The sequence below is a fragment of the Vulpes vulpes genome, chromosome 8 (genome assembly GCF_048418805.1).
Source record: "Vulpes vulpes isolate BD-2025 chromosome 8, VulVul3, whole genome shotgun sequence".
In the NCBI taxonomy this organism is placed as follows: Eukaryota; Metazoa; Chordata; class Mammalia; order Carnivora; family Canidae; genus Vulpes; species Vulpes vulpes.
Genome location: NC_132787.1, coordinates 76,754,024 through 76,781,509, shown reverse-complemented (window position 1 = coordinate 76,781,509; position 27,486 = coordinate 76,754,024). Strand labels below are relative to the sequence as shown.

Genomic DNA, 27,486 nt, shown 5'->3' with positions numbered 1-27,486 from the left:
TGCTAGGGAAAGCAGAGATGTTCCCTCTTCCTCATCTGTTCCTCCATCTGACAGCCATTGTCTCTGCCCCGGCCCCTACGCCTTTCCCGCGGCCCAGGACGAGCGAGCAGAGCAGGGCCTGGAAGACGCAGGCAGGATCCGTCCTGGGCATCTGCCCCCCCACCCCCACCCCCATGCGCAGTGCACATTCGTGCAGGGGGCTTCCCTGTGGCTGCCCAGCAGCGGCTCCGGTTTTGCGGGCCACCCGCACCTCGGCTGCGCTGCCGGCTGTCCACCCTCCCTGGACGCCCCCCGGGAGGTCGCCGTGCCCCTCTGGTCCTCCCTGGGCCCTTGGAGACCCCAGCCCGTGACTGCCCCAGCGTCCCTCGCTCCCTCTCCTGCCACATCTCCTGCTCTGAGATTTTCCAGGCACAGATCACCTGGCTCCCACGCCCCCCCACACTCCAGGGGACCCAGCCAAGTTCTGTGGCTGCTCTCTAGGTGTCCCCTTTGTTTGGTTTCCGAGCACCCTCCTCCCTTCCCCTCTATCATCAGAGCGGCCCGGAAACCAGCAGAGCATCCCTTTCTGTGAGTCCCGTGGGCTGGACTCCCTGTCCTGGGCATTCCTGGCAGCCGCTGCTGTCGGTGGAGATGCCAAGACCCCATTGTCACCCTGTTGCATTTACAAAATACTGCCAGGAAGGGCACGTCTGCAGCAAAATATTAACGTTGGCAGCCCCTGGGAAGGAGCATTCCAGGTGATATTTGATTTCACTTTTTGTATCTTGGAATTCTCCAAAATATTTTTTAAATGCCTACAATTTATTATTTCTAAATGAGAATTTTTTCAAAGATTTGTTTATTTATTTGAGAGAGAGAGAGAGAGCAGACCATGCGAGAACATGAGTGGGGAGAGTAGAGGGCAGAGGGAGAGGCAGGTTCCTCGCTGAGCACGGAGCCCAATGCTGAACTCAATCCCAGGACCCTGGGATCATGACCTGAGCCCAAGACAGATGCTTGACCCACTGAGTCACCAGGTGCCCCTCAAACTGAGATTTTTTTTTTTTTTTGGAGAAAAGCAATGACTTCTGGGAGTCAAATAGGGTAAGGATATGAATCGTCTAGAGAACACAGACTTCTAGAGTAAAGTAAATGGCAGGTGTGTGTGTGTGGTATCTTTGCACACATGCATGTGTAAACAGGATGCTGTGTATTTGGAGACGAAAGCTTCTTAAACAGCAACTCTCCGGCCTTTCTCTGTTCTGCTTTGCATCACCTCCCAGGCTCCCTGCTGCTTGTGTTTTGTGATGTTTGGCCAGTGGTAGGCTCTGGCAGGACACTGTTCCGTGGGTGGGTGGGAGAAGCCATTGTTCTTGCCCTCTGCTTAGGGAAGTTGTTCTGGCTGCCCCAGATAGCTGTGGGGTCCAGGGGCTTCTGATGGCTTCCCCTTGGCCGCCACCCTTTGCAGAGGGGTCAGTCGTGATGCCCTCCTAGGGGACGGGGTCACCACCTCTCCTCCTGTGCTCCCCTGGCCCTCAGGGCTGTGCCAACTTCCGTCCGTTACTAATCTGTGGGCTGCCTCTCATCTCCCTTTCTACTCCTTCAATCCTTCAAACCATTTGTCACACGTCCCTGAATTAAATCCTCTCTCTGTGAAAAATACCTGATATGGTTTCTGTTTTCCAAACTGGACTCTGGCCATTTCAGTTAGCCAAGCATGTTGACAACATCGGCCTGGGTTTGCTATGTGGCCGCAGCAGTCCTCTTGTCACTCTTTGGCTCCTGGTTGGCTCTGCCACCAGGCCGGGTTCTCTGCCTCCCACCGGGAGCTGGCATGCAGTCATCACATGAACAGCTGGCCCTAGGCTAGCTTGGCCCTGGGCCTACAGCAGCAAGTGACTCCTTGTCTCCAGCACCTCACATCCTGTGCCTTGCCGGGCCCTGAGACCACCCCTCAGACCCTGCGGGGACAGGGCATACCCCTGGAGGCCAGTCTGTTCCGTACAGCCTCTCATCTGTGCTCTCAGGCCACAGCGACACCCCACCTATGACTTGACTGTCCACCCTGAACAATGCCTTTGGGACATATAAACCTTCATTTTCCAGATAAGGAGACAAAGTGAAGTGGAATAAAGAGAAGCGTCCTGCCCAGGGTCACACAAGTGACTTGTAGGAGCCACCACAGGCAGATCCCAGGTCTCCTGCCTCCTGATCCAAAGCACTTCAAAACAAAACCAAAACCCTCTAATTTTAGATCATCGTAGATTCGCATGCAGTTGTAAGAAAAAATACGGAGAGAGTATGTGTGCCCTTTGTCCAGTTTTCCTTAGTAATAACATCTTGCAAAACCATCGTACAATATCATAACCAGGATGTTAATGTTGGTAGTCTACTGGTCTTGTTCAGATGTCCTCAGTGTTACTTGTACAAATTAGTGTGTGTGTGAGTTATGAGTGTGTGGCTGTGTCTTTAGTTCTATACAGTTTTATTACAGGTAGATCTCTCTATCCATCGTCACAGTCAAGATACAGAAGTGTCCCTGATGTGTCCTTTCGTAACCACATCCACTTCCCTCCTACCTCACCCCCTCCTTAGCCCCTGGAACCACTCATCTGTTCTATTTTTGTCATTTCAAGAGTATTATTTCAATGGAATCATGTAGTGTATAAAATTTGGGGATTTTTTTTTTTTAGTCCAGCATATTTCTCTGGAGATTCATCCAAGTGTTTGTATCAAGAATTCATTCCTTTTCATTACTGAGTACTACCCTATGCTATGGATGTGCCGCAGTTTGTTAACCAGTCTTCTGTTGGAGGCCATCTGGATTGTTTCCAGTTTGGGACTATTACAAATAAACCTGCTGAGAACATTTGTGTATAAGTTTTTGTGTAAATATAAGTCCTCATTTCTCTGGGATAAGTACCCAGGAATGCAGTTATAGGGTGGCTGCATGTTTAGTTTTACAGAGTGCTGTACCATCTGACTTACATTCCATCAGGAATGTATGAGAGATCCCTTTTTTTTACATCCTCACCTGCTTTTGGTGTTGTCATTATTTTACATTTTAGCCATTGTGATGGGCATGTGAATTTAATATGCTCTTCCTGCCTGGCAAATAGAGCTTAAGAACTTTGCACATGCTTCTTGACCACTCTTACCTTTTTCATTCAGATCTTTTGTCCACTTTTTAATGGGAATTTTATTTTTCATTTTTTATTTTTTTAAAGATTTTATTTTATTCATGAAAAACAGAGGGAGAGAGAGAGAGAGAGAGAGAGAGAGAGAGGCAGAGACACAGGCAGAGGGAGAAGCAGGCTCCATGCAGGAAGCCCGATGTGGGACTCCATCCCAGGTCTCCAGGATCACACCCTGGGCTGCAGGCGGCGCTAAACCGCTGGGCCACCAGGGCTGCCCCTGGGGCTGCCCTTTAATGGGAATTTTAAAAATTGTTGAGTTGCGGGGCGCCTGGTGGCTCAGTCAGTTAAGTATCTGCCTCCAGCTCAGGTCAAGATCTCTGGGTCCTGGGATGGAGTCAGGAGCCTGCATCTCTTTCTCCCTCTGCTGCTTCCCACTGCTCATGTTCTCTCTCTGTCTCAAATAAATAAATAAAATCTTTTAAAAAAATTGTTGAGTTGTCAGAGTTCTTTATATAGTCTAGATACTTTATAAGATACCTGATTTGGACATATTTTTCTCCCAGTCTGTGAGTTGTCATTGTACTCTCTTCATAAAGTGTCCTTTGAAGCATAAACGTTAAAATTTTCATCAAGTCTAATTTCTTCTTTTTTTCCCCTTGTGCTTTTGGTACCACATTGAAGAAACCATTGCCTAATCTAAAGTCATGAACATTAACTCCTGTGTTTTCTCATATTTAGGCTTTTGATCCACTTGGAGTTAATTTCCATATCTGGAATGAAGTAGGGCTCCATTTTTTGCATGTGGATATCTAGTTGTCCCAGCATCATTTGTCAAAAAGACCATTTTCCCCCATTGAATTGTCTTGGCACTCTTGTCAAAAATCAATTGACCATAAACATGCAGGTTTAATTCTGCATTTTTCAATTCCATTCCTTTCATCTGTATGTGTAACCTTTGCCAGTACCTGACTATATTGATTACTGTGGCTTGTATTAAGTTTTAATATAGGGAAATGTGAGTCCTCCAGCTTTGTTTCTCTTTTTCAAAATTGTTTTTTATTCTGAGTCCTTTGCATTTCCATATGAATTTTGGTGTCAGCTTGTCAATTTTTGCAAAAACTGCCATTGGAGTTTTGACATTTGGCATTATGTGGAACCTGTTGGTTAATTGGGAGAATATTGTCATCTTAAGAATATTAAATCTTCTGACCTATTAAACACGCGATGTCTTTTACTTACTCAGATTTTTAAAAATTTTGTCTCAACAATGTTTTGTCATTTTCAGTGTATAAACTTGATACTTTTTATTTTTACTTTTTTAAATCTTTTTTTAAAGATTTATTTATTTATTTATTTATTTATTTATTTATTTATTTATTCAGAGAGAGAGAGAGGCAGAGACACAGGCAGAGGGAGAGGGAGAAGCAGGCTCCTTGCAGGAAACCAGCGGGGGGACTCTATCTGGAGTCTCCAGGATCACACCCCTGGCTGCAGGGGGCGCTAAACCGCTGTGCCACCGGGGCTGCCCTGATACTTTTTAAATGGAGTTTAATCCTAAGTATTTTATTCTTTTTGATACTATAGTATATGGAATTGTTTCCTTAATTTTATTTTTGGATTATCTGGTGCTAGTGTACAGACAGCAATCATGGGCTTTTCATTAATATCCAGCTTCAGTTGAAAACTTAGTTGAGGAAATGTTAGGTAATACCTAGTTAATACCTTCTGGTATTTTAAACTATCTTCATAAGTTTAATATATGTGTTTTCCTTTTTAAGCACTTCCATGGTCTTATAAAGTCATTGTGAGCCTTTTAATTTCAAATATTGAATTTGAAATATTATGAATTTTACATTCCCTTAAATGTCCTAATGCTGTTTACAAACTTAGATTTCTGTCCAAAGCCACACATCTAAAGCAGGTATGAAGTTACACACAAGCATCTGAGAGTCCCAAATCTCTCATACATTACTTGCATAAAATTCCAGATATAAGAGTTCTTCTTGGCACCCAGATCCTAATAACTAAGTATTTCTGAACTCACATGCAGTCCTTCTGAGATAGGTATTTGGGTGCCCTCTGGGAAGGGTGGTCACCTGCAGACCTTGAAGATAATTCTGTTCACTCAGCTGAAGAATCACCTAAAAATCTTGATCAGGAATTGATGGTAGCTCACTCAAACAAACTTACACCAAAAAGTGTGTACATAAATGTAAGCATGAGTTCTTTTGAAAAGACTCTATTTTGATGTTTCATACCAATTCCACAATATCTCCCCTAACACTTTTAAATTATTTTTATTACAATTAAATGTCTATATAAAGATAATGTAATGAATGTTGTCACTAAGCCCTATGTAGTCTTCCCAGTTTGTCCCAATGTGCAATAGATTGTATTATTTTCTGTGTGTTCCACGATGGGAAAATATCGGGAAATACGATGTAAGGAGGGTGTACTATGTGCCAGGCCACTGACCCACACCACCTTACTTCATTCTCACAACAGAAGGGCCAGAAAGAGAGTGGATGGCCCAGATTGAAGCCTCTGACTGCTTGCCAACTGGTTCTCAATAAACATTTGCAAAGAAAGGAATGGCCTGTAGTAACCATTTACACTTTAGTGTGAATTTAGTTTTAGAGTATCATTTCACATCTACTTGTGAAATAAAAGGCAAATGTTTCATTTAAACTGCACCAGTCAGAGATCTCAGGAGTCTGGCTGGTTTCAGCCACACAAGTGTTTGGATCCAGAGCTGTAGAATACTCTGGCCTAATTCAGCACTGAGAACACAGGTCTGTTAAGAATTGTAACTGCACTGTAGGTCTGAGGGGAGCCAGCTGCTTCCTGGTGGAAGCCCACTGCTTTACAAAGCACCCCACCACCACCAGCCCTCCCACCGCTGGTGCCATCCACACCCTGCTTTATCTTTTCTGGAAAGTGTGGGAGTTATTACCAGCCAACCTGGCTGCTGTTGGCTGCTGAAGCAAGGCTGCTCTGAGCCTGGGGACTCTTCCTTACACTGTTCCCTATCCCAATCACCCTCCCCACTTGGTCGCATCCAACTAGGTGACTCTAGACCAGGGAAGGGTCTAGAGTGTTGTTGATCACTGGTCATTCTGGTAACTTCCTGGAGGTCCCATTTTCTATGAGACCCTTTATAAATTCCTCCCTTCTATTTCCAGTTGGAGCACTGTCCTGTCACTGTAGGACATGAGCCCTCTGGCCCCTGCCACACACACTCCTAAGTTCTTAAGAGCAGGAGAGCTTGGTCCAGGGCCCGGCATGCAGGAGATGTACAGCAAAAATGCACATAACAGAACTAAACCTGAATTTTTGCAGAAAACAGACTTCATGGCTGCTCCCAGAAGACATGTGCCCTGGCAGGGCTTTGCCCTTGCCAGGAGATCCCAGCTTCTCCCACCATTGTGTCTCCTGAATTTATACCAAACGAGCCTGGCTTGGCAGGATCCCCGGGTTTGACTTGGGCCACATGACCTCCCCTCTCACTACACAAAAGTGGCTTGGGGTCTCCCTCTTCAATTCTTCCTTACACCCTTCCTGTCCCCATGTCTAGGACGAGATAGTGGCTCCAGACGGCCTTCGAGGGCATCTTTGCATGCCCCTCAGTACACAGAGAAGTAGACCAAGGCAGAGAGAGGTTATGGGCCTGAGATTGTGGGAGTAAGTGCATGCTGGGGTGGCCCCTCCTTGGATTTAGCTGCAGAATTTCAGAGATGGGGAGGATCAGATAGCAAGGTCCAGGCCCAAACCACTTCCGCAAATGCGTCTGTCCATGAAAACTGTGAGGGGAGGCCAGGAAACTGGGTCAGGCCAGGGGTGCCACTGGCAGCTTCTGGAAACCTGGGCATATACCAAATAGACAGAAGCTAATTAAAGGAACATGATGTTTTTTAACCAGTGAGGACATTGCAATTCTTCTCCTGTAACCCTATGACTGACATCGTCCCCTCTCCCCACAGCCACCCCTGACAGCAGCCATGGGAGCTCAGCTCCAGCCCAGCATGTGTCCCTGTCTGGCACAGGCTCACTACCAAGGGACTCAGAAAGCTCTGGGCATTCCCAAAAAGGGGTGGAAGGGGCTGGTGATGGCTAGGAGGGCATTAGACAGAAGCCCCTCCTTCCTCCTTCTGGGCAGAGTAGACCTTTTCTCACAGCTTAGGCCCAGCCATCCCCTGGCCACAGTAACTGTGGAGGGACAGAGGGGTTCCTGTGCAATACCCATCCTCCTTCCTTCAGCTCTGATTCAACATGCAAACTGCAAAGACACAGTCTGTCCCTGGGTGTGAGGCTGGGGCAAAGCTCTGAGGCAGGGGCCCCTTGCATCACCCCCTGAACAGGAGAAGCCTTCCTTGGTGAGATCCCCAAAGATCCCACCTGGGTGGTGCCACCTGCCACCTCTGACCACCTGCTGTCACCGGGACCCCTCCCAGTGGAGCCCACACGCCACCCAGTGGGGCACTTGGGTAACTGCACTTGGGAAACTCTTCAACCTGTTTCCCACCTCAACTGGGCTCCTGAGTGATTATCCCTTAAAAGGAGTCTTAATTCTGAAAAGAGAAATATTTCCATCATCTTAATGGCAGTGAGGTTGTTTTCTATCGTTGCGGAAGGAAAGGACTTGACCTCAGGGGTGTCTCCTGGGTTCCTGCCAGTTTCGATTCAACCAGTCAGTAATGATTACGCTTCATGGGCTTCTAAACCTATTGCTGACACCGCTCTCACCTGGGCCTCATGGCCGCACCTTACCCCACGTGCCCCTTGAGATGACCTGATGTAAATGCACCTTGAAAGTACCACACCTTGGTATGATCACACCTTAACCTCGTTGGCCCTGGAACTAACTTCACTGCGGCGTGACCTCACACTAATGCATCTCCGTCTTGACCTACTGAGCCTAGATATTATGGTGTGGGGACGCCTATGCATCCCAGTTTATGGAAAGAACATGTTGTGAAGCAGCAGCATTCCTTGCTTGAGTTCACAGAAAGATATGGAAGCAGCATCCTCTGGACCCTCCTCCCTGCCCTCCACCATCTCCCAATTCAGGGTCCCGGGCAGGTAACTTGGTAGAGTTGACCTTGAGACAATTGCCCACTGCACTGCCTTCTTCCTTGAGGTAAGAATGAGTGCTGGTATAAGGAAACAAAGGCACGAGGAAGGAGGTGCCCACAAAGAGTTACTGCTCCTCTGCCTCCACCTCCCCCAAACCCTGGAGCCAGCATTCTTCATGCTGAGAATAAAGGGGACCCCGCCCTGTCACACTCAAGGCCACAGCTGACCTCCTGGCCCCCAAATCCACAGTCCTGAAGGCCAAGTTTGAGTAGCTGCCTCAGAAGAGCTCCCTGATAGAGGCTCCTTTATACCTTTCCATTAGCCCTACTATGTGCTGGACTCAGAACCAGGAGTGGACTGAAGGCAAAGTGGCCAACCCAAGTAGCTCTGATAATACATGGTGCTGCCTACAGCAGGGTCCTCCAGGCTTCCAGAGCTGGCCCTGCCCTGGTGGTGGTGGCTGGACTCTTCTCACTGTGGATGAGGTTCTAGGGTTCTAGGATGGAAGCAGCTGAACTGGAAACTCATGGAAATCCGGGTGTAAAGGATGGAGCAGAGAACAGCCTTCTGCTCAGGGTGTCAGGTGTCAGATTATGGGGTAGAAGTGAAGGCCGGGAGGGCTCAGAAGTTAGCTCTGCCTTGGGTCCCTGCAGACTGGCTATGGCCTTTGCACATCCTCCTTGTCCACAGTGCTGGGGCAGAGCTGAGGCTAGTGGGGGTGACCAGGGAGGGTAGGGAAGAGCAATGATGGTAAAATATCCAAGAACCAAACTCCTGCCCTTGAAAATCTCCTAGTCTAGTTGGGGAGACCCCACAGCACATGGGGCAACCCAGTGGGACAGCAGCACACAGCCTGGTGCAGCCCTGCCACCCAAGGAGGCAGTGATTAACTCCAGGGGATGAGAAAGATGACCTGCAAGATTAACCAGAGTTTTTCACATAGACAAGAAGGACGGGGCCTTCATGTTCCCAGGAGGAAGGAACAGAATGTCCCACACACACATGGAAGCAGCAGTGGGACTCAGCTGGCCACAGCAACTGCCCTGACTAGCTAGGACTGTCAGGCTAGGCCAGAGCAGGGGGGCAGCTGGACACGGGATAAGGGTCACACCCGCATATAGGGCCTGGGCAGCCACTTCCTGATGGGTTTGGACTTGATTTTGACAACAGTGAAGGATTTGGGGATAAGGAAGGACCGAGTTTGATCTGCGGCTGGAGGACTGGCCGAGTGTTCCTGGAGGCAGTGCCTGGCTCTGGGACCCCGGGTCCTGTGATACCCAGTGATGAGGGACTGGAAGGTCTCTGAGCCTGGGGAGAGCCATACACAGACAGGAGAGCTGGAGAGCTGCCCCTCAGGGCTGGAAGGTGCTGGCAGGCTGGGCAGTACGGCCACTGCTGGTGAACTTAGGGGAGCTGGGGCTCAAGGTCAAGTCCACCCAGGGTCATTGTGGGGCACCTTGCAGTGTGGCAAAACAGAAGGACAGCACTCCATGAAGAAGAGTGGGAATGAGTCAGAGGGCTGGACAAGGGGTCCAATGTGTCTATGGGGGCATCTTCTCCTCCCCAGCCCAGCTAGTGTACCCCAACCCCAGCTTTGCCTAAATTGGAGTTTGTTTTCTGGAACTTGCATTCAAACTGTCCCTCCTGAAGTGGACATGACCCAAGCCCCAAGCCCTGGAGACAAACTTGACTACCCTTGCGGCTGCCCCAGGAGCAAGGCTGGTGGGCTGGGCCCTGAAACCCTCTCCCTGGGAGGCTCCTAGTGAAAGTGCTCTCAGGATGTGTGGAATGGTGGCCAGTTCTGGCTGCTAACATCATGAAAGTGACCAACTCAATACTTTTTACCTACAAACAACTTTTATTTGGATATGGCTACTTGGTAAATATTGAACAGTAATCATCCCAGGCAATAAAATGAGGGATAAATGGTGGCTTTTCAAGATGGTAGGAAAGTGAGTGGTCAACAAAAATGAGCCAGAGTTTTCTCTTTGGTGGCTTTCTGTACCCGCCCCCTACACCCCCAGGAGCAGAAAAACATTGGTACAAAACTGTAAGCCCTAGAATTGGCTAAGACTAGTCCCTTTCACGTAATAATTTATTTCATTTCAAAACCATAGCAGACACATGCTGGGCCCTCCTTGCCCGGGGTCAGGAGACTCAGGATATAGACAAAGGCTGGGGGCTGGTGCCCCTGCACCAATGAAGAGATGCCAGAGAGCACAGCTTTCTTTTGAAAAACATTTACTTTGAAATCAAACACCTCAATTTTATGCTTCTGTGTTCAGAACGCCAGCCTTTTCTTTGAGAATGGCCCCAAATCACAAATGCCTTTGCACATCCAGATGTGTGAACCGTTCACTGCATGAGGCCCTGGGCCCCACCCAGCTGGCACCACTTAAGGGAGAGCAGGGGAAGTGGGTGCAGGTGGAAGACCACAGAACATGGGACGGGGGTGGGGGGGTCCTTTCCAGCCTCCTGAGATGTCCCACATGTCAGGACAGAAGGCCACAGAAGAATCCTTGCATGGAACGTCCTGCCTCCTTCCTTGATGGTCATTTCTGAGCGAAAAGGTGGCTTCTGGTCCTTAGGAGGAGGGCTTCTGGAGGCCTGGCGCAGGTGTCCTGTAGCCCTGCAGTTTTCTGACAGGCCTGACTTCCGGAGAAGTGGAGAAGCAGGCCGCATCTTCCTCTCTCCCCTTCTCCCTCTCTCAGGTCTTACTGCATCACAATTTTGTAGAGTCAGTCACTTATTTTTCCCACAAATCTACCCTCAAGTTGCTTTTATGAAAATTTTCTTTGGATCCCAAAACTGGGGAGGAAAGGAAAGGGGGTGTGGGATGGGGGGGGCAGTGTGGCTGGTCCCTGTCAGCTCCCCCAGGGAGAGGGAGAGAGGGTTTGGACCACTGCTCCAAAGCAAAGGCAGAACCAGGCACTAGGAACCAGGTCTGTGGGTCTCTTCAGATCTGAAGGCATTGACAGCACCATTTTGATTTTCAAAGAACAAGACTGCATGTTCCCTTCAACCTGCCGTAGGGAACCTCACGGCTGAGTGAGAATCCCCAAACTGGGCGCGACAATGGCAGATCTGGGATTCTGCCACCTTTGGGTGGCAAGGGCTTCAGATTATTAGTTTTCCAACAGAGTGAGGTTCCCTGTCGGGGAGACATTACTTTTCCAGGCAAAGACCAAACCAAACCAACAAACAAGCAAACAAGCCCCTCCCCAGCTTTATCATATTCGCCATAATGAACGAAAATGCCCAAGCAGATAGGCCAGAGTGCGATCTCATCCCTCAGTCTGAGCGGCTGGTCTGTCCCTCCCATCCATGTCCTTGTTGATCTTCTGTTTGTCATCCAGATGGCGAATGTTGAAAGCTACTTTCGGGAGCCGATAATCCAGGTGTCGAGGGGGCACGTCTCCCTGCAGCCGGGCTCCCTGCGCGTCAATGGTAGTAGATGCTGAAGGCGTGGAGGATGTAGAGCAGCGCGGTGATGAAGGCGAAGAACTGGAGGAAGACGGGAGGCTCCTGTGTTAGCGATGGCCAGGGCCGCACGCCGCCCCCCTCCATCCCGGGGGCCCCCAGCGCTCGCAGCGTGGAAGGCCACCTGTTCTGACCCTGCCTCACCGCTGGCCCCGCCACTCCACCCTCCTTGACACTCGCCATCCCCGGGGGGCCGGAGGCTCCGTCTCTCCTGGGCACACGAGTCTCCTGCATCTGCGAGCAGCAGGCTTGCTCCATCCCCGCCTGGGCCCTGTGTCTCTCACTGTCCCCTTGTCCCAGCGCTTCTGGACGCCGACCACTCCCACACGTCCATCTGGTAGCCCAGCACTCTGCGCTGAGCGCCTGCTCGGTCAGCTCCTTGTGAATGCTTCGGAGGCCCCTCCAGCTCTCCGTGGTCCAGGCTGGACTCCTGAGCTTTCCTCCCTAGCCTCACGAGCTCAGGCGGTGCCATGACCCTCATCTCATCCCGCTACCCGACGGAAACCAGCCTGATGCCTCCCTTCCCCCACTGCCGTGTCCAAAGCCACCCCCAAACCCATCTGCGTGTACTGCCTGGCCATCTCCTGGTATGCCCACTCCTTCCTCGTCTCCATCGCTGTCATCCCTCGCCCTCGCCAAAACTTCTCGTGGCCTTGACTTGCCCGCTTCTGCTAATCTTCCCCTCTAATCTGTCCCAAGAAGAAGCTGTGATCTTGTTGCTCCCATCGTGTAGTTGAAACTGTGTGAGGAGTCCCTGCTTCTCAGGGTAGAGGCCATTGCCTTTAACAGGCCTTCCAGGCCTGGATGACCATTCCAGCCTCACTTTGCCCCCCTGTCCACTTACACCCTCTTCTTGTTCATTCATTCATTCAATGAATATCTTTCAAACACCTGCTATATTTCTAAAACAACAGGTGCTGTATCAGTGAACAAAACATTCAAAAATTCCTATTTTCACAGTGCTTACATTCTAGTGGCAGAAGCAGAAAATAAGCAAAATAAACCAGTAGAGTAGCAGGTTTGATGGGGATGAATGCCCAGGAGAAAATAAGCCAGAGAGAGTACAGGGCCTGCTTGGAAGGGGGAAGGGCAAGGCGTCCCCGAGAAGGTGGTCTGTGAGAAGGGAATAGAAGGAGGTGAGGGATTTGCCTCCTGGAGAAACGGTGTCCCTGCCAGGAGGAGGTGAGAGCAGGTGTCGTGTGTTCAGGCAGCAGCATGGAGGTCAGCCTGGCTGGAGCATCTGAGCAGCAGGAGAGAGGCCAGAGGGTGCCAGGCCAGACCATGGGAGGGCGGTGTGTGGGTATTGCTGGAGTCAGGAGTTTAGGGGAGTTAAAATAGTTGGAGGAGGGGGGCACCTGGGTGGCTCAGTGGTTGAGCATCTGCCTTTGGCTCAGGTTGTGATCTTGGGGTCCTGGGATTGAGTCTCCCTCTGCCTGTGTCTCTGTCTCTCTCTTGTGTCTCTCATGAATAAATAAATAAAATCTTTTTAAAAAGTTGGAGGAGGAGGGAAAAGTAGCTGGAATACCTTGTGGCCATCCTAGTGCCTGACTGGCACCCCATTCTTACAATGGGGAATGGCACCTCACCCCGTAACCCTTCCTGCTGCCACCTGATCCTTGCAGGAACTCCCACGCTGACACAGGCCTTGACCTTTCCGGGCACAGTGACTGGTCGCTGTTGGGTTTATACCCAGTCTGGGTGTTAGATCCTTTCTGAGAAGTTTACAAAGTAGGAATAAGGGAGGTTAGACCACTACAGAAGAGGAAGCTCCTGGCTGTGAGCAAGCTGCCAAGTGAGGGCGCCATTCCACTGAGGGAGAAGTGAGGGGGCGCCTAGGAAGGCAGGCAGGCTGGCTGAGTCTCTGGTCCTAGTGGACCTAAGGTCTTGGGGGTCCTGCTCTCCCTACGACTGGCTGGACCACCTGGCTCTGGATTCCGTCAGCCAACAGCCCTGTGGACTTCTGTCACTGAAATAAAAGGACACTGGAACAGTTTGGGCATGCTGAGGAATTCGGGTTCCTGTCCAAAGCAGTGGGGCCATGGAAGAATTTTCAATAGGAGAGAGAGATGCGCTCCAATTCGTGAAGGCGATATACTGGGTGTACAAGTGAGCAAGGCTGAGGCGGGAAAAGCAGGAGATGAGAGATGACACCTGGACCTGTGCTTGGTACCCTTTGAGCTTGTGCCCGGCTGTTTACACATGCACACACGCACGCACACACAGACACATACACAGACACAGAGACATAGACACAGACATACAGACATACATAGCGACACACACACACAGACACAGAGACACACACACATACACCGCACACACACCTCCTGTCCCTCAAGGCCTCTTCAGCCTGAGGCTCAGGGTCGCCCGGCCTGCAGGAGGCAGAGCTGAGCCTCCTGCGACGCGCTCCCCAGGGGCTCGGGGTTCTGTGCAGCACTCACCGAGGCCGCAGCGTTTATGAAGTAGTTCTTCAGGTCCTGGGTCTCAGACACGATGGTGGCGTGTGCTTGTAAGACAGCGGCACTCATGTACAGGATGCCAGTGGTGCCGTGGTACAGGCTGTCCTGCAAAGGCAGAGGGGGGGCACAGCCAGTGTCAGGTGGGTACTTCAGCAGGTGACACTTGCCTCTCTGACTAGACAGCTGGGAGGAGTGAGCAAAAGAGATAAGCCTGCTCCCCAGACTCCTGCTTCTTTTTCTGCAGTGTTTCTGAGGAACTATCGATACGTTGAACAATGATGGATTAATAAACGCCAACAATGATATCAATATGAGCCAACATTTGGCTGAGTGCTTATTCCATGTTAAGCCTTTTCTCAGGTAGCTCATGTAACCTTGTCAACTGTGACAAGGCACTACTTATCATCAGTACTCTTCCATTCTATATACCCTTCAGTATCCCTCCAAAAAATATGCACACTTTCTTACATTATCATGCTTATATGAAGTTATTAACAATAATTCCTCGGTACCATCTAAGACCCAGGCCATATTCAGATTTACCCAGTTACACCTGAAATGGAAAGCTCAAATGAAAAGGAAACAGAGGCTCAAAGTTAAGGTTAGTGAATAAATAGCTAAATTAGGATTTGAACCCAGGCCAGATTAACTCTGAGCCTATGCTCGTAACCATTAGCATTATACAGACCTCCTATGGGATGCCTGGGTGGCTCAGTGGTTGAGTGTCTGCCTTTGGCTCAGGGCATGTTCCTGGAGTCCTGGGATCAAGGTCCGTATCAGGCTTCCTGCAGGAGGCTGTCTGCCTACGTCTCCATCTGCCTGTGTCTCTGTGCCTCTCTCTGTGTCTCTCATAAATAAGTAAAATCTTTAAAAAAGTGGTAACCAATTCTGGAAGGAACGTCATCATAGGCAAATTGGCATTTTGCAACCCCTGATGAGATATGCAGTTCAGGCAAACTCATTAAGAGTTGAAAAAAAGCGTTTGGGAAAAAGTTGATGGGGGCAAGCCTGTCACACTGGAAGAGTCACTGTGATGTGACTGGAAACACTTAACGAAATAGTTGCCAGAAAGGTTAACCTATCTTCAATTCAGGGACTTGGAGGAGCAAGTCACATCACACCAGGAAGAAGCCAACAGACAAACCCAAAATGTCAGATCTTCTATAGGACAGCTGACTCTCCTTCTTCAAGGAGAAGATCACTGGCAGGGAGACCCATCCTATAGATTAAAGATACCCAAGAACCATAACTGCCACGTGTAGCACATGGTGCCTGTGAAGATCGCTATCAAACAGGCCAACTGTAAAAAGACATTTCAGGTGTAACTGGGTAAAGCTGAATATGGCCTGGGTCTTAGATGATACCTAGGAATTATTGATAATAACTTCAGATAAGCATGATAATGTAAGAAAACGTGCATATCTTTTGGAGGCATCCTGAAGTGTGTAGGATGGAATGATATGATGTTTTGGGTTTGCTTTAAATTCCTTTAGGAAAAAAAGGCTAAGTGCAGCAAGTGTGGTGATATCTTACTAGTGCAGGAATCTGGGTTATGGTTACTTACGGGTTCACAGGATGATGTTCCTTGCTTTTGTGTATATTCCAAATTGTTTAATAACAGAAAAATTTTAAATGATTATCAAGATGATGTGACATGAAAACAATTTAATGACATAATATTAATGAAAGAATTGACATCCAAAATTAATGGTTCAGTGTGATTATATGTACATTTTTACATAAGATTTGCAAGGAATATAGGAATCACAGTGGGATTGGGGTGATTTCCTTCCACCCACTATCATTTCCTTTAATGCTGCTCCAACAGTTTAACCATAAATAAAATTTAAAGGGAAATGAGTCAGGATGTGCTTGATATAGGATATGTATGTATATTCCTAAAATGAAAGACAATGGAAGGGAATATGATGAAAACTTTACTGTGGCAGAGGAATGTTTTCATTCTGGCTTAATAGTAAACACATTAAAGTAAAAAGTCTTGGTTCCAGAGTGGCCCAGTCCTGAAAACGCCTCTGGTGCCTGGTCTCTGGTTCTCCCTCCCAGCCCAGAAGGCCCAGGAGGGACATCAGGAGGAGCCCAGGGGCCTGGGTCACTCCCTCTGGTTCTTACCAGGACTCTCCAGGACTGGTATCTTTTGTAAAATCCAAACAAGTAAGACAACAGGAACATCAGGGAGATGAGAAATGAGGTGAGTGAGACATACAGCACCCATCCTTGCAGTAATGGGTTCGCTACGTGGGTGGCAGCTACCAGGATCCAGACCCAGCACCCAAATATCTGTAAGAAAAAAACAAAAGAAGAGCCGTCATTTGCTTGTGGAGGGTATACTTTCCTTTGCAGGGCATCTCTTCTCCTCTGTCTAGTTAAAAGCTCTTCAGGTGAAGTTAGGTGTGAACCAAGAGGGAAATAGAGAAGGAAGACTGGCCCTGGGGAAGAGTGGATTTTTTTTTTTTTAGAAAATTCACGTGGTTAACACAGAGGTCCCTGACAGAAGGACTTGGGTAATTTGGCCTATGGATTATGTCTTCTTGGCACAAATCATGTTGGCATACAAAATTTTAAAAAACATTTCTGAATAAGTTGCCAATATTTAAAATAGGATATTTCATGTGAAAAATTCAGATTGCAGACGTTTATTAAGAAATCCATAGTACTAGTGAGCACACTCCCAGGCCAGAGTAGGTTGAAATGAGATGTGACCATTTCTTTAAAAAGGACCTAGAGTTCTCAGTGGACCACCTCTTCTTTACCCCCACACCATTTTGTGGCATGTTTTCTGTTGCTCACTCTCAATATGGAATAGTTTTTCCTTTCCTCGGCTCCCTTTACCCACTCACAGTGCCCGCCTGGCCCTGTGGGCATTTGGTTTGGGTGATAGTATCTGACACTCTTGTGGTCAGATACCATTTGGGCAATACATTCCAGTTTAATCACTTCTTTGCTCTGTATAGCCTTTTATTATCCCCTTGGTGGAGATAATACCAAAATTTTGCTTTTGTGCTGGATTTATACCCACGTTGGTCAGCCCAGGGAAAGAACTAAATGTTCACCAGATAGCATGATCAGTTAGAGGCCTGAGGGAGAGGGTCAATATGAGAGCACCAAGTGGTTTTGCTGTTGATTTGTCTCAGACATTCTCTACTCCTCTACTTTCTGGGGTCTCCTTAGGATGTCCTCGTGAGCTTCCTTGGTTTTCTCTCTCCTCACTCCTGTTAAATCTCTTCTTCTTCTTCTTCTTCTTCTTCTTCTTCTTCTTCTTCTTCTTCTTCTTCTTCTTCTTCTTCTTCTTCCCCTTCCTCTTCTTCTTTTTCTTTTTAATCTATGCTTCTAAGTGCCATATAGCCTGACCTTCAGTCCCATATATACAGTTGCTCACTGTATGTCTCTATTCAGATGTTCCATTGCAGGGGCCAACCTTGTGCTTGTAGAACCCTGAGAGTGAGTGCCTTATTAAATCTTGCACCTCGAGCACCTCATTTGCCCCAACCCAGTCCTGGATTTGCTCCCTCAAGCTCCTCAAATCCAACAGATACAAAATTAGAACTCATTGCTACTCCTCAATACCCTCAGAAACTGTTCTCCTCAGGACTTTCTGAGAATGGCCCTTCTGAGGGAGAGAGTGATGGGACTGGGAATGAGTGTACTGAGACCTCCAAAGATAGTCATAATGTTCTGTTTCTTACATGGCATCATTGGTAATTTTTTCTTTTACAAAGCAATAAAATAATTTTGAATAAAAAAAAAAAAGAGAATGTGTTGGATTAATAGACCACCACTGGAGATTTGTAGTGATGGAGAGAGAGAGCCAAGGATGGCTCCCAGGTTTGTGGTGTGGAGGAATCACACCACCAGATTTTATTTGTTTGTTTGTTTATTTATTTATTTATTAAAAGATTTTATTTATTTATTCATGAGAGAGAGAGAGAGAGAGGCAGAGACACAGGCAGAGGAAGAAGCAGGCTCTACTCAGGGAGCCCGACATGGGACTCAATCCCGGGTCTCCAGGATCAGGCCCTGGGCTGAAGGCGGCGCTAAACCGCTGAGCTACCCAGGCTGCCCACACTACCAGATTTTAAAACTTTCTGTAAATCTACAGTAATCAAAAGAGTTGTCAATGCCGATGGCTCACATTTCTGCCCATTCTCAGGAGAGAGCTCATCCTCTTCCCTAATTCTGTTGCCTTCCACACAGATTTTAGCTGCAGACTGTCAATATGTAGAATATCTATCTGTTGGGATTTTGTGTTAGATCTATAGATCAGTTTGGGGGAGAACTGACATCTTTCTGAGTTTTCCAATCCATGAACATGGTATGCTTTTCCAATTATTGAAAAGTTCTTTGACTTCTTTTACCAATATTTTGTTATTTTTAGCATACAGATACTACACACACATCCTATATTTATGCCTAACTATTTTATTTTGGGAGCTATTGTAAATAGTATTGGTTTTTACAAATTTCATTTCCCAATTGTTCAATGCCAGTAGATAGAAACATGATCTGTTGTTTTGTGTGTTAACATGGTATCCTGCACTTGGTAAACTCATTAGTGCAAGAAGAGTTTTTTTTTTTCTTTTGTCCTTTGGTATATTCCTTGGGAATTTCTATATATCTAATTAGATTTTAATTTTTTATGATTATAGATAACAATGAGCTTACTTTCACGTATTTCATCCTCTGTAAAATTAAAAAAATTTTTATTGGTTACAAATTTCTTGTGGGTTTGCCTTTTTCTTTTTGATTCAGAGTAATTCTAATAGTGTGGATCTCATTGAATATTATAACATTGCAAATATATTTCCCCAGTATGTTTCTCACACATTTTATGATGCCTTTTGATGAAATGAGTTCTTAATTTCAATGTAACTGAATATATTTATCTCTTCCTTTACAGACTGTGATTTTTGATCAAGTTTAAGAAACCTTTCCCTACTTTGAGTCATGAAGATATTCTTGTATTTCAGATACTTCTTCTGGGATCACTTTCTTCCTTCCTGCAGTACAATCATTACTAGTTTCTTTAGGAAAGGGCAGTTGGTAGTAGCCAGTTTGATTTGTCAGAAAATGTTATTTTTCCCCTGATAATTATTTCCTTTCAGCACTTCTATTTTCCCACTGTGTTCTACATCTTCCTATATTATTCCGTTATATTCCAGCTGCCATTGTTGCTGCTGAGAGGAGAGCTGTCTGTTGCACTGGTGGGCTTCTGTAGAATCTGTCTTTGGTATCTGATTGCTTTGGGAGTCTTATTTCTGCCTTTGGTGGCTTTGCAGTTTGTGCAATAGTTATACAATGTGTTGAAGTATAGGTGTCTTTGTATTAAATTTGCATGGTATTAATTTCATATTCAATATCTGATAATTCCATTTTCTCAGTCTTGGTGCTTGATTGTGCAGCTTGTGGATTCTGTTAACTTTCATTCCTGCTCACTTTTTTCATCCTATGTTTGGTAAATTTTGGTTGTCAATGACTGTGAGAGTAGGTCATTTCTGAATGATACAATTAGAGAACTTCCAGACTAAACAACTTCATGTAACGTCTGTCTAGTTTAGCTGAAAGATATGCAACTGTCAGTTCTGATTTTCATAACATATCCCTGCCTTTATGAGACTGGCAGTTCTCATCTTACAAATAAACAATACATAGACATAAATATGTCAACCATCCTTTATGAGGCTTCCACTGCTATTATTCTGGAGAAGAAGAGTACTTTTGAAATTATAGAGATTTCATGGGCTCTTAAGAAAAGGAACAGGAGGTGAGAAGCCAAAGTAGACTAAGAGGGTGACCATAAAGCTCTTGCTGGACTGGACAACACCTCCAGACACCTCTTGAAGCTTGGCCTTCACTTAAAGCACCAGCTTTGGGAGTACATTTCCTCAGACTTCTTTTTTTTTTTTTTTTTTTTTTGAGAGGGAGAGAGCATGAGCTGGGGCCAGGTGGCAGGGGCAGAGGGAGAGTGAGAGAGAGAGAGAACCTTAAGTAGACTCCGTGCTCAGTGTGGAGCTCAACACGGGGCTCAATCTCATAACCCTGAGATCATGACCTGAGCTGAAATTAAAGTTGGATGCTTAACAAACTGAGGCACTCAGGTGTCCTCACATTTCCCCAGATCTTAATAATCACTGTCCCCATGAATTTTGGAAATCTTGGGTTGGGTCTGGGGCTGCCTGTGAGTGAGTTGGCTAGCTTATCCCAAAGAGGGGTTGTTGAGGGACAGAAGCCATTGTCGCCCCTGAACTGGGCTCTTGCATGTTAATCTCAGTGATAGGGGCTGCTGGTGCTTTTGGGCACCTGCCAAGCATCCTCCCCATCAATACTTGGGACATGCATAGAAATGCTTGCACACGGTCAACACCCAAACAATGCTAGCTAGTAGTGGGAATGATATTTGGGATTTAGTGATTGCACCAGAACTTGTAAAATCCTAGACTCACATTAGACCTCTGAGGGCAGAGAATGCTCTGTGCTGTTCTCTGCTATATTCATGGTGCCTAGCATAGGGCCTAAAACAAAATGGGTGGGGATGGAATCAAAGAACATTCTTTAGAGTGAATCAATGATGACATCTACCACCTCAGTTTATGAAATGTATCCGCTCAGATGGCCTCATTTAGTCTCTGTGGCAATTCTAACTCCCTTGAGCTTTCTGAGACCAGAGAGCTGACATTTGATTCCTGCCACTGATTATTGCCAGTTCACCTCTGCTAGACCTGGAGGTGTGTCAGGGTGCCTCAGCACCACTGTGCCTGTCAGTGCCTGCAGAGAGGTCTGCCCCTGCCTCCCTTCCTGCCATCAGAGACTGCCCCTGGGCAGACATTGCCAAATGCACATTATTTATGTGTCAGCACTAAATTCTCACCACACTGTGACGTGGTGCCATATTGGAGAGGCCTGAGCCTGAGATCACATGGAATGTGGAGTAGGACAGCTCTGGATCTCTTCTCACAACAGCGTTCACCTCTGAGGGCAGGGGCCTCTGAGCATTTGGGTAGCTACTCAAATTGCTTAGAATCTTCTGAAATGGCTTTAGTGTTGCATAATCAATGTGACGCAGAGGAATGTTATTTTTTATTTCCACACCCTCTACCTTCTGGACAGAAGAAGGGACCAGGGCCAAGGACAAACTCCAGGTGAATTTAAACTTAGTATTTGTTAGCTCATTTCTGCCCCAAACAGTCTAGGTTGGATTCTTTATAGGTTAGGCAGTTTCAAGTAGTTGTCTTTACTTTTTTTTTTTTTTAACTTATATTTAGCTTTCCATATTTTCTTGGCAGGTTAAACTGCTCTCTTATTTTAACCTTCAGTTTGTATTTCCCAAGAGCAGGAGATATTTTTAGATGTTTGGGGCTGGCCCTCAAAGTGGAAGAATATGTTATTATAGTAATATATTGTGATCAAGTGTATTCCAAGTACAACTTTGTTCAGAATCTGTTTCTCATGAACAAACACAGATTAGTCATCTATACATTCTCCAAAGGCTGAGCCAAAATTTGAAGAGATCTCTCAAGGTAGGTTGGAGCTTAACAGTAAGTTTGGCCACTTATTCTTCTCTAGAACATGGAGAATAGGTCCCTCACATGTAGAGAGCTGGTTAAAGCACTAGAATATAATAAGAGAGTAGCAGCACCGAGATTGCACCCTGGGAGAAATGTTGATTCCAGGGCTGGGGAGGAGAAGTAAGGCCTGAGCATCTTGTCAAACCAGGAGTGAGAAAACTTTCAACGGCATCTGGGGTTAGGTCAGGAGGTTTCAGAAAGCTCTTGCTGACCAAAGATGGGACAATTTGAGCTTCAAATAAGGATAACACCTGTGGACTGAAATATATCAACTAGGTTGAAGTCCATGAGTTGAAAATGATACTTTAAACCCTTTTTGGGGTCACTTTTGGGTAAGGATGTTTATTATTTTGGAAGGCAGCCATGCTCATTATATCACCAATGCTTATTATTTTGAAAACTGCTTAAGAAGGAAAAGAATCAACAGAAAATATGGTGTAGGGGTGAGGAGATTTCTAAAATACATGGATATCTGTGCTCTGAGTCCTGTTACTCCTGGGGTCTTTGAGAAATCCCCAACATCTGGATCCTCCCCCAGAGGTTTTGACCAAGCCAGTGAGAGAGGCTGCATTGTTACACATTCCCCAGATGGTGCAGTTAGAACTGAGAACCCCTGGAATCTGTCTCTCTGTTTCCCATCTTACCCACCCATTTATGTGGCTGGGGATGCAGCATTGTTCCTCCTGGGTTACAATTCCAGCTTTGCCTGCTGGGCAGGTTATTTGACTCATCTGTACCTCCATGCCCCTGTCCATCAAACAGAGGAGGTAGGGATTGCCTCTTTCATCTGGTTCTGGTGAGAACTAGCTAAGCCTTCCTGGCACCCAGTGAGTCTGGGGTAACCATGTTAGCCATGTTAGCCATAACCATTCAGAGTGGCACAGAAAACAAGAGAGAAGTTCCCCCAGAAAGACCCAGAGGAAAGAGTGTCCCAGGCCTGTCTTCCTGAGGGAGGAGAAGTTCACTTCTGGGAGAGCTGGTAGACCAATCAACCAGGTAAGTGAGAGAACATTTAGGGGGCACAGATCCCTCTTAGGAGTTGATGAAAGTTTTGGTCACCCTAGAAAGATGTACCTATGTACACGCACGATTTTTATCTACAGACCTGGGGACTCACAGACCTTCAAAGCCCACCTACAGCTCCAGGGTGAAATCCAGTGCAATCTCCAGTTTACTTAAAAGTGCCATAGATTGCTGTATTATTTTGACAATATCAGTCATAGCATTAAATGCACATATTGTTTTTTTTAAATTTTTTATATTACTTATTTACGATAGTCACAGAGAGAGAGAGAGAGAGAGAGAGAGGCAGAGACACAGGCAGAGGGAGAAGCAGGCTCCATGCACTGGGAGCCCGACGTGGGATTAGATCCCTGGTCTCCGGGATCGCGCCCTGAGCCAAAGGCAGGCGCCAAACCGCTGCGCCACCCAGGGATCCCTGCACATATTGTTTGATCCAACAATTTCACTTTTTTGGACCCTGTCCTATAAATAATGCACAGGAACAAAATGATGGATGTACAAGGCTGTTTAGTGGAGCCTTGTTGTTTCCAGAAAAGATAAGATACATCCTAAAAGTTCGTTCAGAAAGGACCAAAGAAATTATGTCTGCACAGTGGAACACTCAGCAGCCTTCAAAAAGAATGAACAAATTGTTGTATACCAAAGGGAATAAGCTCTAGGGCCAATACAAGGCACAGACTTGCATGCCCAGTGCACTGTGATTTATTTTTTCTTTAAAGATTTTATTTATTTATTCATGAGACACACACACACACACACACACACACACACACACACACACACACAGAGGCAGAGACACAGGCAGTGGGAGAAGCAGGCTCCACGCAGGGAGCCCGATGTGGGACTCGATCCATGGTCTCCAGGATCAGGCCCTGGGCTGAAGGCAGTACTAAACTGCTAAGCCACCGGGGCCGCCCCTGCACTGTGATTTATGTAGAAAAAGGAAAAAATGTATGTGCATGAGTATGTGCATTTGTTTACAGATGCACAGAAAATTTCTGGAATGAGACCCAATAAACCAATCATGCCACGGATTCATAGGAGAACTGCTTGACAGGGTTCTGAATGTTTAAACCAGTTAGAAAAAAAACCATTATTTACATTTACAAAGAAAGAAAGAACATGCTATCCTGGATGATGGAGGCAGACTTCAAAGGTCAAGATTTTGAGTGGGAGAGACAGGAAAATCACCTGTTCTCTTGGGAACATGAGTCTGTTCACCTGGATAGCGCAGCTGGGAGCTGAGGCCTCAGGTGTGTAGGGCAGGTGAGTGTCATGCACTTAGAGGTTCTGAAGAAAGGCACTGCCCTAGGGATAACCCCATATGAAAGGTTAGAGAGTCAAATGGATGCTCAGTCTCAGATCCACATGGCTCAGTCTCTGGGCTGTGGCAAGAAGGTGTGGGCTAGGGAGGGGCAGTCAGGGGCTGAGAGCAAGGGAGGAGCACTAGGGCGATACCCCGGTGGCAGGTTTTTCTGCATAGCTGGGTAGTATCTCAGCATGGTGGGGCTCACCACCAGCACTGCCGCCTTCTCCTTCCCACCTGTCTTCATTTTTATGAAGTGTTGCCTTCCCTTTCCTGGAACTTGGGGGAATGCAGGCTCTACACAAAGCCTCAGAAACTTCAGGCTGGAAGGGAGAGGCCCAAATCAAGACAGTGAGACCCAGGAGGTCAGCGATGCCAAGCGATGTTCTGGCGGGAATCAAGTCTCCCTGAAGACTCCCTGAAGATGAAGTACTCCATAGTTCTTCACATTCAGACACCCTTGGGCCTATGAGGTTAAGTCCAGGGTCTCTAAGTCATCGTATACCTCTCTTTTATTTTAATTAATTAATTAACTAATTAATTAATTAATTTTTAAAAAGATTTTATCCATTCATTCATGAGACACACACACACACACACAGAGAGAGACAGGCAGAGACACAGACAGAGGGAGAAGCAGGTTCCATCCAGTCCCGATGTGGGACTCGATCCCAGGACTCCAGGATCATGCCCTGAGCTGAAGGCAGATGCTCAACTGCTGAGCCACCCAGGCGTCCCTCATGTTTTAGAAAATTGTATAAAACACACAGAACAAAATTTACCACCTTAATCATTTTTAAGTGTACAGCTCAGTGGCATTAAGCATTGCAGCCATCACCACCGTTCAGTTTTCATCTTGCAAAACTGAAAACTCTGTACCCATTGCACACTAATTCGCCATGTCTCCCCTTCCCCTAGTCCCTGTCTGTTTGTTTGTTTGTTTATTTATTTATTTATTATTTATTTATTTATATTTTTAAAAGTAGGCTCCATACCCAGTGTGGACCCCAAAGCAGAGCTTGATCTTACAACCCTGAGATCAAGACCTGAGCTGATATCAAGAGTCAGATGCTTAACTGACAGCCTCTTAGGTGCCCCACTGTCCCAATATTTTGTCTCTATGAATTTGATTATTCTAAGTACATTATGTGAGTGGAACCATATAAGATTTGTCTTTTTTGAGGCTGGCTCATTTCACCGAACATAATATCCAAGGTTCATCTATGTTGTGACCTGTGTCAGACTTTCCTTTCTTTTTAAAAACTGAATAATATTCCATTATGTAAATATACTGTATATATTTTGCTTATCCATTCATCCCTTGATGGACACTTGGGCTGCTGCTTACACTTTTTGGCTATTATGAATAGTGCTACCATGAACATGAATGTACAACTATCTGTTTGATGCTTATCTTTTAAGAGGGAAAAATAAGACAAAACCCATCCTAGGACTGTGCTTTGGACCCCATAATTCTGGTGCAAAATCCTCCTTCAAACAGATACATTCCATATTTGTGCCACTGTGACTGGAGCAGGTGTCCTTTGAGAGTTTGATGTTGTTAATTTAAAACGCCTCAACTCCATAGTGATTTTAATAACTCAAACTAAAATCGCACAGCAGGAAGTAGAGCTGTTACTGTTTTTCAACTCGAAGATTCTAAGTTAATTATCAAAATAATCATAATAGTAAAGGAATTTTTTTGTTATGTTACCTTCCCTCCCAAGCTTGGTACTTATGGATATATATTTTCCATAAAATTGTAGATCATGATGCACATACATTTTGTATTCTTACTTTTTATATTTTATATTTTGCTACACAACTTCACAATAAAATTGATTCTTGTTACTCAAGATAGTTCTATGAAGTTGTCCTGAACACTGAATCAGTGAACACTGAACCATTGCTCCCAGGGGAAATAGGAGTTAGGTTCCTGCAAACCTCTGGTCACCATATTTTCATCAACTGATCAACACATACCTTTATTTTAGATGCATTTCTGTTTAAAGACATCTTATGCAATATATACTGTTGATCCAGTAATGCTTAACTCCTGGCCAATAGCACTATAAACTTATTGAACAGGTATTGTCTATGAAAAGCAAATCACGGACTTCTTGCGCTTAAACACTAGACGGTACTTTAGCACTAATTTAGGGGTGATTTTAAACAGCAAAATCAGCAACAAAAAGCACAAAAATATGCAAGACATGGCACCAAACAGACTTTGAAAAGGACACTTGTTTACAGTGTGAGAGCTGAAACAAGAAGGGAGATTATCATCTTGTTTAGCTTCAGGTGGGAACATGCACGTCGACAGCTCAAACTTTTTGCTGTTCTGCACATGCTAATGAATGCCCATGAAAGCGCTGTATTGATTTGCAGGTTGCAAATAAATTTTAGTGAATAGGTAAATTTGCAAATAGAGAATCTGTGAGTAATGAGGATTGACTGTACTTTTTAATTTTTTTAGACAGATAGCACAAATAGGAGGGCAGAAGGAGAGGGAGAGAGAATCTCAAGCAGACTTCCTGCTGAGTGCAGAGCCTGACCAGGGGTTTGATCCCAGCAGCTCAAGATCATAACCTGAGCTGAAGTCAAGAGTTGGCACTTAGCCAACTAAGCTACCCAGGTGCTCCAAAGATTGATTTTTTACCTTCTTTCATTTTTTAAAAAGATTTTATTTATTTATTTGAGAGAAGAAGAGAGAGAACAAGCAGAGTTAGGAACAGAGGGAGAAGGAGAGGGAGAAGCAGCCTTCTCACTGAGCAGGGAGCCCAACACAGGGCTTGATTCCAGAACCCCAAGATCACGACCTGAAACCAAGAGTCAGATGCTTAACCAACTGAGCCACCCAGGCACTCCAAGGATTGACTGTACTTTCAAAGCCACAATTACATTCCATCAAGTCAGTAAATGTCATTTACCCCATTAGGCCCCTGTGCAAGTTTGTTGGCTCTCTCCAGCTTTCCCTGTCATAGATAATGCCCCAATAAATAATGCTGCAGAGATGGTTGTCTCCATTCAAATTGTTTCCTTAAATTCCCCAAAAGGGCTTATTGGTAGGAGGTATCGGCAGGAAGGGGATGTAGTTGGTGACTTTCCGACATTCAGTAGGCTTGTTGCATGCCCTGGCTGGGACAGTTGTGTGACCGTGTCCAGCCCTTTCAGGGGGAAGCTTTTAGGGGACCGCTAGGAAGGGGTCCCTTATGCCTAAGGAGACCCAGATGAGACAGTCCCTGTTCTTGCTCTGGCCATTGCTGTGCCTGGTATTAGTCCTGGAGCTATGAAATGGAAGAGGAGAGAGATGGAGAGAAAAAGCCAAGGCCCCGGGGACACAGCAATGCTGCCAAAGAATCAACACAGAGGTACAGTTGATGGGCTGCGGACTTCCCAGCATGTGGCCATAGTCTTCTTTCTTTCCTTTCAAGCCAGTCTGAGCCCAC

The 27,486-nt window shown here is 46.2% G+C and overlaps 1 protein-coding gene across 2 annotated transcripts in view; it reads right to left on the bottom strand.

Moving 5' to 3' along the window:
* Positions 1 to 10,027: 10,027 nt before the first annotated feature.
* MALL (mal, T cell differentiation protein like) overlaps positions 10,028 to 27,486 on the bottom strand; it is a 28,685-nt gene continuing 11,226 nt past the window's right edge. For both annotated transcript variants that reach the window (XM_072767165.1, XM_025994341.2), the window contains exons 3-5: positions 16,259 to 16,426; positions 14,111 to 14,233; positions 10,028 to 11,693 (exon numbers count right to left, since the gene is read on the bottom strand). In XM_072767165.1, the coding sequence (XP_072623266.1) occupies positions 11,631 to 11,693; positions 14,111 to 14,233; positions 16,259 to 16,426 (354 nt within the window). In that variant the 3' untranslated portion in view covers positions 10,028 to 11,630. The remainder of the gene's footprint in view (positions 11,694 to 14,110; positions 14,234 to 16,258; positions 16,427 to 27,486) is intronic.